Genomic DNA, 12717 nt, shown 5'->3' with positions numbered 1-12717 from the left:
ATCTTCTATAAGTGTAAAAAGACACAATGAAGCGCAAAATATAATACAATGACGAGTAAAATATAACATAATGTAAATATCACACAATGTCGAGGAAAAAAGACACGATGAAACAAATATAGAAAGGACACAATGATAAATAAAAAGACACAATGATGTAAACAAAAATTCGAAAATCTACAATTTAAACATCTAAAAGCAAAAAGCAAAAACCTAAAATCTCATATCGTAGAGTTCGATGAGACGGTTCTAATGCCGCTTGAATGAGGCTAATCGAAGTTCGTTTGATACCCTTCTTACGACTTCTTATTTTTAGGAGACTTTGTATTTGATCTAACCCAAAAGATGAATACTTATAATTGTTCTATTTGTTATCATCATATATATAGTAGTATGAGCTCATCTCTTTCTAAATACATTTATCACATTTACAGGGTTGACTAGTCTTTTATTGTAATTTTCTAGTTTTTCTTGTTCTAATAAGTTGTGATGAGGGAACTCGGGTCCTAACAATACGGCATATGGTGATGGTGGTAACTGTGCCACCTATGTTTATGTTCGTTCTTACAACTTATTGTTTTTTAACATCAAATTTTCCTTCTAATTATCGCCTAATCGGCCTTACACTTACAAGGATTTGAACACACACCACATCTGTGATCATTCATGGAATTAGGGATCTTGAGAAACAAACTACAAGATTAAAACCAAAAAGATACAAGAATGTAGGAGTTCAATTTTAGTTTCTTCTTACACTCAGAATTTAAGCAAACTAAATTTATTAGAAAAAAAAATAGTAAAATATGGGTTCATGCAAGCAAATTGCTTGTCATATAAACCTTAATTTGTAAAATCAAAAGAACTATAAATTACAACTTTGCTCAAAGGCCTTTAAGTTGACCAGTTAAACCAGTCAACGTTGTCCACTTCTCAAATGCACTTGCTGAGTCCACAAAAGCTGTTTTTGATCCTTCTATGTCATTCTTTGTTACTGCATCAAATTCAAATTCACACACTTAACTTTATGCATTGATGGTTGTACTGTACAAGTAAAAGTAACGCGAATGTACCCGACGAATACAAAGAAGTCAACGACGAGTTGAATGTATCCACTTCGGCCTTTTCTTCAGGGCTCGAACTCAACTGTAGAAATACAAATCATCAAGCACAACTGTGATATGTTGTTTGTCCCCCACAAAAGTGGTGCGAGTTTAGATCCTTGCAAGTTGGGCTGTAAACGAACCGAACGGACACTTGTTCGTGTTTGTTTGTTAAGACATATATGTGTTCACGAACAGTACATGGACACTTAACAAACAAGATTTTGTGTTTGTGTTCCTTTGTTAACACAAATGAGCAGAGACTAATGTTCATGAACACAAATGGAATCAAATAAACAAACACAAACAAGCGTTCATGAAAAGAATATATAATACACTGACACTTATTAAATATTTTATATGTCGGAATTTTGAAGTATTTAAATAAAATATAAAAACTAAAAATACTAACGACTGTCAAACGCAAACAAACACGTTACCAAACGTTCACGAACATAAATGAACGACCACGGCCTTTGTTCATGTTTGTTCAATTAGCTAAATGAACAGAATTTCCTGCTCGTGTTCGTTTGTTTAATAAACGAACACGAACGAACTTCCCGTCGAACGGTTCATGAATTGTTCGCTGAACGTTTGGTTCGTTTGCAGCTCTACTTGCAAGTACAAGGTTAAGTAGTATTTAGGTGTAGAAAAGTGTTTTGCTTCGAGGGTTGTACTTTGTAAGATAAAGTACAACCCATTAAAGCGTAAACGACACAGTATATAACTATATAAGCACCTGTGAGAGGGCTGCATTAGCCTTCTTGAGCCAGTCAGCATCAGTTTGACCAAGGATGGAACCAGCTGAAGGTAGATCATTGTTCTCTATGGCTTGGCCTACTTTGCTAAGCTTGTAAATAACATCTTGTAGATATTCTGTACCAATTAGATTTTATTTAAAATAATTGTATTAATTTTACATCATTAACTTGTATTAATGAATTACAGAACTTTGAATAAACACTTAACCAAGTTTTCAATAACATTATTCCTACGTTTTTTAACTATAAATAATTCGACTTATTGTTCTATAGTTAGTGAAGTTGAATAACTAAATAAAACAATTATATAAACTTGTTAATCACTTGTTTTCTTTATAATTGTAAGCTTAACTTGAAAAACCATTATTGAATAGTAATCAAGCTCATATATGCTCTATTTACATATCTTAATTTTACATTTATAAGGATTTCACATCATTTTAAATAATATTATAACTTTGTTACTATTAGAGCATCTCCAATGACAGAAACCGGGAGGAGATATTAATGCCAACTGGCGAGCAAATCCGCACGATGGCAATGGAGGAGGAGTCCGGATGATGTCGTCCGGAGTCCGGTGATGAATCCAGATATCCAAACACGAGTGAATGGACACGGTAGGGTCCTATCCCTCACACATATATGTATTCTTTTGTTAAAGATGTTTTAAAAAGGACGTAACATTTGAGAGGAAAGGAAATGTATCACTGAGATACGGGTTGCATAGTCAGCCTTGGATATAGGCGGTGAGGACTCCCGGCTAAGGCACATTTTATCCGGGTACACATTTAAAAAAAATCTTGTATATATATTTTAAAATAGAAAACTAATATAAAGCATAAACTTATATCTTGAGCTTATTTAAAACTATGAATCTCAAAGTTTTTAATATTTTAAGCTCATTAGGTATTATCCCAATATCCATTTTAGTTTTAAAATAAATAATAATAACAATGAGCGGCAAAATAAAAAGTTTACATTATCTATTTCGTTAAGGCCTAATCGGCACGTTTTTCAGAGCTCGGACAGGGCACCTGAATTCTCAGGACCGACCATGACCCTCACAGGTTGTAATCTTTTGTGGCAACTAATGGGACGCGTTTGATCGAATGCGTTTGAAAGTGGATGCGGATATGCTCTTAGATAACATATTAACAAGTTAATTACTATAAAAATGTATTAATCATATACAAACAAGCTGTAAAGAACTATGATATGAACAGAAAGACAGGAACACACAGAAATAGCGACGAAAAATGTGACGAAATCTTATTTATCCAACCCAAAGAAATTACCCCCAGAACCCACCTGAGATCTTACAAACAGTAAGACCTCTCAAACAATTCAAGATACAGAGATACCGGTGAAGATCATCCACCGATGATCATCAATCTCAGAAATATAATCTCTCTAACGAATGAGAGATAATACAGCAAACTTGAACGAACAATAACAAACCCTAATTTGGGATCAAAGATGAAAAATAACTTTGTGAAAATAAATATCTCTCTTCAATGTGGGTGGGCAGAACACGCTGCAAATATGGAGAGCATAAGACCTGCATCTGTTCTTGAAGGAACTTTATCACCCATCGCCACATGTAGAACTGGTGTAGTGTCTATTTATATAGCCATAATCAACTCTGGGCCACTCAGCTCCGGCCCATCAGCAAACAACTTCCAAGCCCAGCAACTACATCTTCATGACTAAGTACTATATCTTTAAGTCATGATCCAACTCAAGTCCAGCCCATGATCAGTGGTCAGCAGCCCATGAAAAATAAAACTCAAAACAATTAGAAGGTATTTATATGCATAATGTGTTTTGACATTGAATTGAAAAATAGAGACATATGTTTCAACAGCCCCCCTCAATTTAATAGGCAAAACACATGAACCATATTTGGCCAAACACATACAGTTAAAAATAAACTGTCACATAAACCTCTATTTACTTTTCAAACTCTTTTCCTTTTGTTTTAAGCAACTAACCAACGATTTGAAGCCTTTGACAAAAAACCATAGAAAACTAAAAACCTTTCGATTAACAATAGCAACTTAAAAAAACTCCCCTAAACAAAATAGTAAACACTGAAAAGACAATGCTCACTGGCTTCATTGCACTTCACATAATGAGGTTGAGGAAGCAACCCTTTTAAAACACATCAGACAGCTGTTGTGTGTAACCAACCAAAGCTATATGCAACTCATGAAGAAAACTGAATAACAACCAAATTTCATGCGCAGCTGCACACATGCCTCTTCGTACAACTGGAAAACATCATCAGCTCCCTTGTTTACCTTACTTGATATAAAACAAAAGGCAAACCCATAAGAACAATAAAACAAAATAACAAATGTAAAATATAAAACTGAAATATTAAACTATTATTTTTAACATCCCCTCTCAGTTTTATATTTTAGAACTTGCAAAATCAATATATGAATTCCTATTGTTTTTACAACCATAAGAACTCACATACTATCAAAATCGGCCAAAAAAAAACTAACAACACTCGTACATATTAGGAATGAAGACAATAAACAGAGACTGAAAAATAGACAATCAAGATGGAGTCATTTTCCTGGACCTTAGAAGATACCATCCCACTCTATTTTCCTAAACTGTAATTGACTAGTTTACTATCTATCATACATACAAATAACACGAATAGTCTAAACAGACCAACCCATAGAATATCATCAAACTCTTCTTTCTTACTCACTTTTAGAGCTTTAAAGATACATTAGAAAACAATAATTTTCAACCCAGAAAATACATTTCAACATCTTTTCTCAAACAATTGAGAAATGAAATGAAATGAGATGAAATGAAATGTATGAAACGAACCATAAAGACAAAACATGCTCACTTGTTAAAAATACATAAATTTCAACACAACGATTTAGAGCTTAGCCAATCTTTCTTGAAACACTTTTGGAATATGTAATACAACAATAAAATTCCAAATCACAAGTAGACAAGTGTTTATTTGAAAAGTTTTTTTTTTAATTAGAACCACCAGAATAGTCCATTACTTTGGTGTTTTAATGAGAACATAAACCATGTAGAGAACACCACAGAATAGGATGTAAAACTCAACACTTACGAATTTTCCCAAAAACTACAAGACGGATACAAACATTTAACCCTCAAAAGCTATGAAATACGCAGAGACAAGACTGATACAAAAAACACGGAATCATCTTATATAGACAGTCAAAAAACAGTTAATCAGATGAATACATATTAAACAAGCGTAAACAAATGAAATCGGCAAAGAAGAAGAGGGGATCGAAAAGAAATTCCTTGAACAGACTCCTTTTGATGCTTTTAAAATGCTTGTTGAAGATTACTCTACAGTTGATGAACACAATTTCATCCTCACCAATCAGGAATCTCTGGAATATATTGGACCAGACTTTGGTAATGGCAATTTCGATACCACTACGTTGGACTATTTAAACCAGAGAAAGCAACCAAAGAAGAACAAAGAATGCATAAAACCCTTGTGACGTTGACTACAGCAACCGAAAACAATAGTAACGTATCTATTTTGAATAGTAAACTTTAAATCCACAACCAAAATAAGGAAACATACCACCAGACAAAAATCTTCATGTAGAGCAAAAAAAAATGATATATTGTTAAAAAATGAATCACGCAATTCAACAATAATATCACAACCATATCAGATAAAAAAAGTCACAATGTCATACATCTATAACATTCAAAACATAGCTGGACAAAAAACATGTCAAAAAACCATACCAGTTAACGAACGCATAAACTTCTTAATGAATAAGTGAACTCTAAATCCACCATCAGTTAATGAATTAGCGATGCACCAACAAACACATATAAGAACTTTCTATCACATTAGAAAGTAAAACAAATTAGAAAACGTGTTCTAATTAACAAAGAATTCATAGAATTCTATAACCAAATCTGATTCATACATCTGATCAAACAAGAAGGAATCACAAGACTACAAAAACACGACCAGAAACATATCCGATAAAACAAAAAAGTCACATGACTTCATAACCATATTTGAAAGACAAGACTTGTGAAGAACATAAAGACTAATTTGACTTGATCAAAAACTTTTACAACTTCACAACAAATACCGAATCACAAGATTCAAGAAATAAGTCTCATAACAAGGGGAATTTGACCCATATCAGACTATAAGACAACCAAAGACAAACACAACCAAACAAATTCTGATTGAATACAAAATCATATGATTTGCAATCAAAATCAAATCTCATGCAGAGAAAACATACAAGGCTGTGAAAAATACTCAAGAACAACATTGACGATTCAATTGATTAGAAACATACTAACCACACGGTTAGACTAATCATAAAACAAGACTATTGACGATGCGAAATTTTTCGATGATCAAGACAAACCTGAATTACATAATTCAAGACAAAAAAATTCTCAACATATAGATCTCATAACTAGGCAGACACAGACATCAAGAACAATCTTGACAAAACAACTGATTAGAGAACACTCAAACCACATGGTTCGACTAACCATACAACAAAAGACAATAAGACAAAGCGCAGGAGACACTTCGACAGTCCAAAACAGAATTGAATCACATGATCCAAGATAAAGGTTCACACCACACAAATCAACACATTTTCAGGGCTAAACTTGACGAAAGCACAAGATCATATAACCACAAAGTAGAATATTACATGAGAATCAAACAACTAATCATGATTGAAAATACAGGACCATACAATGAACATACAAGATTCAAGTGATATAACAATGTCCTAGATTGAAACAGTGAACAGACCAATCGAACAGATTAATGATTATAAGCAATGAAAACAGATCAAGATTAATGACGAAACTAGACAAGTCACAAAACCCTAAATACCAGAGAAAAACGAAAAATAAATGAACAAAACCAAACACAATAAACTGATATGTGACAATAGTTTATGAAGGACTAACTTGATACACAAATACAAATTTGTGACAAGGGTTCTCAACAACTTGCCTAAATTCAAAAAATATCCGTTCAAAACTCTAATGTTCAATAAAAACATTTTTTTTTTGTTGTTTTCTCAAAACTCAGATCTCATGCTCAAACAAAAAACAAAACAAATACACTCAAGACAAATTAAGCACCCAAGACAACAAACACAGATTATAACCAAAATATACAAAAATTACAAACATAGCTATAGAGATACTTGAGCATTTATTAGAATATTTTGATACAAATCTAAATAAAAATGAGATTTACGAATAAACTGACACTAGATCTCACATACAAATCACTAACACAATGATATTATAAAGAACTAGCAACATACCCATCTTGACTACACACACCAAGAACAATACTCAACCGATAGTAACGCAAACAAACAACAACAACTAAGCAGACTGTGTCAGAGGTCAGATTCCAGAACCATCACTCTATAGGTGCCTGGACAAGTATAACACAGTTGCAAGAACAACCAAATAAGAACCACCTGTAGAAAGAGACAGATATAAATGCAAACACAATTACTCAATCAATTGTCGGTCCGACTACCCCAGTAACAGAATGCCTATGACACAAAAGATCCAACGAGAACAACAATTTAAAGAGATAGAGATAAGAAAGATCTCACATATGCGTTTAATTCCCTCCAAGTAGATCTGATTTGTAACCTTCTAGGGTTACAAATTTCAGATCGGAAAAGAAGTCTATAGATCGCAGATTGAGAGGAGATTTCTTCTACGGCAACCATCAAACCCTAACTAGGGTTTCGCGGACATCCAAATCTTGAACAACACACTTTCCAAGGAATCAATTTGATTTGTTCTTCAGGGAAAGAATAACAGATCTACCACCAGTCTTCAACAACACCGATCTAACCCTAGATCTCGCAGCGGACACTCAATAACCAGGACTCAAGAGCTCACAGAGCTCTGATACCATGTAAAGAACTATGATATGAACAGAAAGACAGGAACACACAGAAATAGCGACGAAAAATGTGACGAAATCTTATTTATCCAACCCAAAGAAATTACCCCCAGAACCCACCTGAGATCTTACAAACAGTAAGACCTCTCAAACAATTCAAGATACAGAGATACCGGTGAAGATCATCCACCGATGATCATCAATCTCAGAAATATAATCTCTCTAACGAATGAGAGATAATACAGCAAACTTGAACGAACAATAACAAACCCTAATTTGGGATCAAAGATGAAAAATAACTTTGTGAAAATAAATATCTCTCTTCAATGTGGGTGGGCAGAACACGCTGCAAATATGGAGAGCATAAGACCTGCATCTGTTCTTGAAGGAACTTTATCACCCATCGCCACATGTAGAACTGGTGTAGTGTCTATTTATATAGCCATAATCAACTCTGGGCCACTCAGCTCCGGCCCATCAGCAAACAACTTCCAAGCCCAGCAACTACATCTTCATGACTAAGTACTATATCTTTAAGTCATGATCCAACTCAAGTCCAGCCCATGATCAGTGGTCAGCAGCCCATGAAAAATAAAACTCAAAACAATTAGAAGGTATTTATATGCATAATGTGTTTTGACATTGAATTGAAAAATAGAGACATATGTTTCAACACAAGCACACATAATCAAAGGTTAACAAGAAACTAACCTTTGTCTTTGTTGGCTGAATTCAGAACAGTTTGTTTTTCAATCCTTTTCTTTCTATCTTGCTTGACTTTCTCCAGGAGTTCCAAATCATCATCAGCCTCTAAAATGGCAGCATTGGCATTTCCAGTTAAGGACAACAAGAAAAGTGAAGTAAGGTTTATGGATAGACTTCTCTTGGAGATATGTGGAGGGTAGTTTGGTAATCTACACACTGGTTTACACACACTAGTTCCCTTCACTATGTGTTGTTTCTGAGAGGTTAAAGAAGATGATGATGATGATTGGAGGAAGGTGGTTGGGTTGGAGAGAAAACTGGCTGCCATTTTCACTCTCTATTTTGCTTTGTTTTTATTTTGTTTTTATATGTTTAGATGATGGTTTCTAAGATGGGGTGGAGAGAGCCACATAACTAGAAAAAGGATAAGATATTGGATTTCTTGTTGCCCTCCATTTGGTCCTCCACTTTATCATACTATTGCCCCTATGAAATACTAGAAATAATTTACTGTAATTTAAAAAATAACAATATTGCATTGATATAAACTATATTGAGTAACAGGTAAGTAGGTAACTATAATAAACCCTGATAAAGATATGGTATATTGTAATACATGAAACTTAGGGATAAAACTGTAATATAAACTTGATACAACATTATTCATGTAATTGTTTCTTTTTTTTTTTAAATAGATGAATATGTGCGACGAAAACTTCCTGAAAATTGACATTTAAAGAGATATAAAAAGACTTTGTGGTAATATCATAGAATGCGTAGCACTTTTACGGTTATACCGTAGACCTACAATCAACACATGATTGTACCGTAAACCTACGGTCTACTATCTATTGAAAAAAGTAGAAGACGTGTTAGCACGGCAAATATATGATATAGATTTATTGCGCATCTTTTGCATTAGGTTTTATGTAGAGATTTTATACACCATGTATTTTAATAAAATGTTTATAAAGCCTATTTCCGGTAAACAATTTAGATTAAAAACACCTACTTAACAAGGTTTGGATCAACTTGTAGGTAGCGGTGTTTATCAGATTTGAATATCGGTTTATTCGATTTGTTTGAATCGGTTTAGTAAGACTTGGAAGTTTTTTTTTTTTTGTCTCTAGCCGATAATTGGTCAGGTTTGAATTCATATGATGGCACAACTTCAAGCATTAACGTTGGGCCAAAAAGGTCACCAAGCTAGTGCTGACCTCGCCAAGCAGTTGGACCGTTTGCCAACGGCAAGTGTGTGCAAATGTGCAATTAATGCTAAGCATCCCGGGAAAGTCATGTACTTCTTCATACACCTTGTATATTTGTTGAATGTCGCTAAACGTCGGTTTCTCTAGTATCTCTTCTCGTAAAGTTAAATCGCACATTTAAATAATAAAGAATAATAATTAACATTAACAATAAATAGTAAATAGTAATAATAATAAACAATAATTAATAATAATAATAATAATAATAAATAACAATAACATTATACCTTCACATAAATATTGAATACTATTTCAGGATCTTTTTCCAATATCTACGAATACTCATCTTATGTGCCAGTGCTAGTGTCAGTCATACAGTTAAGGAACCGTAGTTGTACATTTTTTGTAAAGTGGTGAAACCAAGTTTACCTCTAGCGTCGGTTCTTCGTTGAAAAAAATGTATACATTCGCTCCAAATCGACAAGTATTCTTACAAATAATTTCCAGGTCATGCAAAAAAAGACGCCTAAAAATAACTTCATCATGATCGATGTCGCAAAGTCGATTAAAAATAGATTTAAAAAGTGTCCTAACTACCTTAACTAGTAAAGAGTAAATAGGGTGTCGAATCCACGGGAAACTAGTGGAATGTGTTAAATTTCATTGGTTTTAGTAGTTATCTTATTCTAAACTATTTGCTTTTTGCTAATTGAGAGAGCTGTTGTAAAAAAGAGTTTGATTATTCTAGTTTTAAACAGTTGTGAGAAAAGGACCAATCTCTGGGCTTGGGGTTGTGAAGAAAATCGGGTAACCGAATTACCACCAATTGAAAATCACATAGACGTGATTTGTTAACCTACTTGTTTGATATATAACTAACAGATAATATATTTGATTGCAATGATTCACGGTCGAAACCGAAAGATTGATGCAACTGAATAGTAACCTAGTTAATTACCAATCATAGATTTCACAAACACAATCAAATTCATTGGTTAAAGGTTAAAGAACAATGACAACTTAGAATTTAATCCCAATTGTTGATGACAAAACCAAATAACTGATGAAAAAAAATGTATATGAGATAATCCAAACGTTGTTTAATCAAAACAATAAACATAAGAATAACGTAACCGAATGATTAGACAAATCCAAATCAATAAGTATGTACATACAAGTTGATCTGCTTCCTAACACAAACCCTAGCCTTGGAGATGATCACGGGTGGTTTAGTCGCTCATGTTCTTGATTTGATCTTCAATCTTGATGGGGAATTGCATGATTGATGATTGGATTGAGGTTGGGACCCCAAAAATCGTCCTTGGGAAGTGGAAAACGGCTATGGTTGATGATCTTTGCGTTCTGGGAATGTTTAACCTTAAATAGGGTGGAAAACATGAAATTCACGAGTCATGTCTCGATTCAGCGCCAGGTGCGCCAAAATAAGCGCCTGGTGGTGCCAAATTGTGATTTTCTGCTGTTTTGCGCTGAAATCAGCACCTAATGGTGCCGATTGCTACCAAACTTTGTTTTCATGTTTTGATCTTCCAACTTGTGTGTATGCTTCCAATACTCCATAATGCTTCCCGAAAACCTTCCGTCAAGCCCCAATATCAATCTGTTAAGCTCCGGATACCTGTAAATCAAAACCAACTCAAAGTAAACCGTTTTCATACACATTATCATGTAAAACCTCATAGCTAAACACATTGAAACACGGTTAAATACCCTCACATCACATCATACTCAGGATCATCACAAAAATAGTCATGTACCACTCGTTCATTTGCAGTCTGACGATCTCGGACAAGTGGAGGTCGTCTTGTAAGGTGACGTGAACTTGTGGCATGATTGATTAAATATTGGACCATGATTTTAGTCGTCCCCATGAAAATTTGTCTTCCTCGAAATCATCCGATGAGGTGATGATCATGATGATGATGATCATGATGATGATGATCATGATGATGATGATCATGATGATGATGAGAAATCCATTTCTTCTTCCATATTTTTTTAAATTGGAGATTGAATATATATATAATATTGTAAGTTGGATGGTTTTTTAATGGAAAATGTATTTTGTAAAGATAGATTTTAATATTTTTAATATATTCTTTTACAACGGTCATCGTTGGGATTGAGGCACCCCAGTGGTCATCTTTTCCACCTGCAATGCCTGCGAAACTTCCTCGCTTACCCACACCACAACACACTTTTACTGGAAAAAATCATATAAGGTTTTTTTCCCTTTTTCTCTTTATTAACCACCGATTGCTCAAAATCACTCTTTAGATTTTAGTTCGGTTAGAGTTGTTCAATAGACAAGTTTGACCCAAGCTTGTCAAGCTAATCTCATGTTGTAGTCTAACTCAGTGGCGGATCTAAGAATTTTTTTCACTGGGTTCCTTTTGGTAGATTCTCACTAATTCTCACTATTTTTTTTCAAATCATACGAGTTTCTCACTAGTTTTTCCCATTTTTTCTAAACCGAATGGGTTTCTGGGAACCTACAAAAGTGGCTTGGATCCGCCCCTGGTCTAACTCGACCTAGATCAGAGCTAACTTATGTTGTAGTTTATACGAGCTAAGTCGCTAACTAGTTCGAGTTAATTCAGCTCAAACTTAATTCTTGTTAAATTTTAAATAAGCTACATACAAACGAGTTGGCAATCACGAATATACAATAATTCATGACTCAGTCAACGAAAATTGGTTTTGAGTACTGCTAGAAACTTCTACACATTCAATTCTAGCTCGTCAATTTCGTAATGTGCAACGGTAACCACCTACCAAAACGTATTAATGTAAATTTCAAACTTATATTTTTTATTCTTCATGTAATTTTATCCAACGTATAACTTATTATTATTTCTTATTCGTGTCAAGTATAAATATATTTTTTTGAACGGATGGAAAAAAGTTTGACCCTTATCTCACCATATATATCATTTTTTTAAAAGTAACTTTCATTAACACCAAAACGCCAACCCAAG

General features: G+C 33.9%; 1 protein-coding gene and 1 long non-coding RNA gene across 5 annotated transcripts; both read right to left on the bottom strand.

Annotated features, from left to right (window-relative positions):
- Positions 1 to 681: 681 nt before the first annotated feature.
- On the bottom strand, positions 682 to 8979 carry LOC110886720 (thylakoid lumenal 16.5 kDa protein, chloroplastic). Its single transcript, XM_022134556.2, has 4 exons — positions 8520 to 8979; positions 1840 to 1976; positions 1071 to 1143; positions 682 to 991 (listed from the first exon to the last, which is right to left on the bottom strand). The coding sequence occupies exons 1-4, from the start codon at positions 8839 to 8841 to the stop codon at positions 882 to 884; spliced, it is 642 nt and encodes a 213-aa protein (XP_021990248.1). The 5' UTR covers positions 8842 to 8979; the 3' UTR covers positions 682 to 881.
- On the bottom strand, positions 3106 to 8500 carry LOC110886721. Of its 4 annotated transcripts, none has more exons than XR_004869988.1 (2): positions 7207 to 8500; positions 3106 to 4165 (listed from the first exon to the last, which is right to left on the bottom strand). It is a non-coding gene; the product is annotated as an uncharacterized LOC110886721 (long non-coding RNA). The 4 variants fall into 4 exon arrangements; XR_004869989.1 differs by having other exon boundaries at positions 3106 to 4161; XR_002562947.2 differs by having other exon boundaries at positions 7510 to 8499.
- Positions 8980 to 12717: the final 3738 nt, after the last annotated feature.

Source organism: Helianthus annuus, chromosome 10 (assembly GCF_002127325.2).
Source record: "Helianthus annuus cultivar XRQ/B chromosome 10, HanXRQr2.0-SUNRISE, whole genome shotgun sequence".
NCBI lineage: Eukaryota > Viridiplantae > Streptophyta > Magnoliopsida > Asterales > Asteraceae > Helianthus > Helianthus annuus.
Note: the sequence above shows the minus strand (reverse complement) of the source record. Positions and strands in the feature narration are given on the sequence as shown.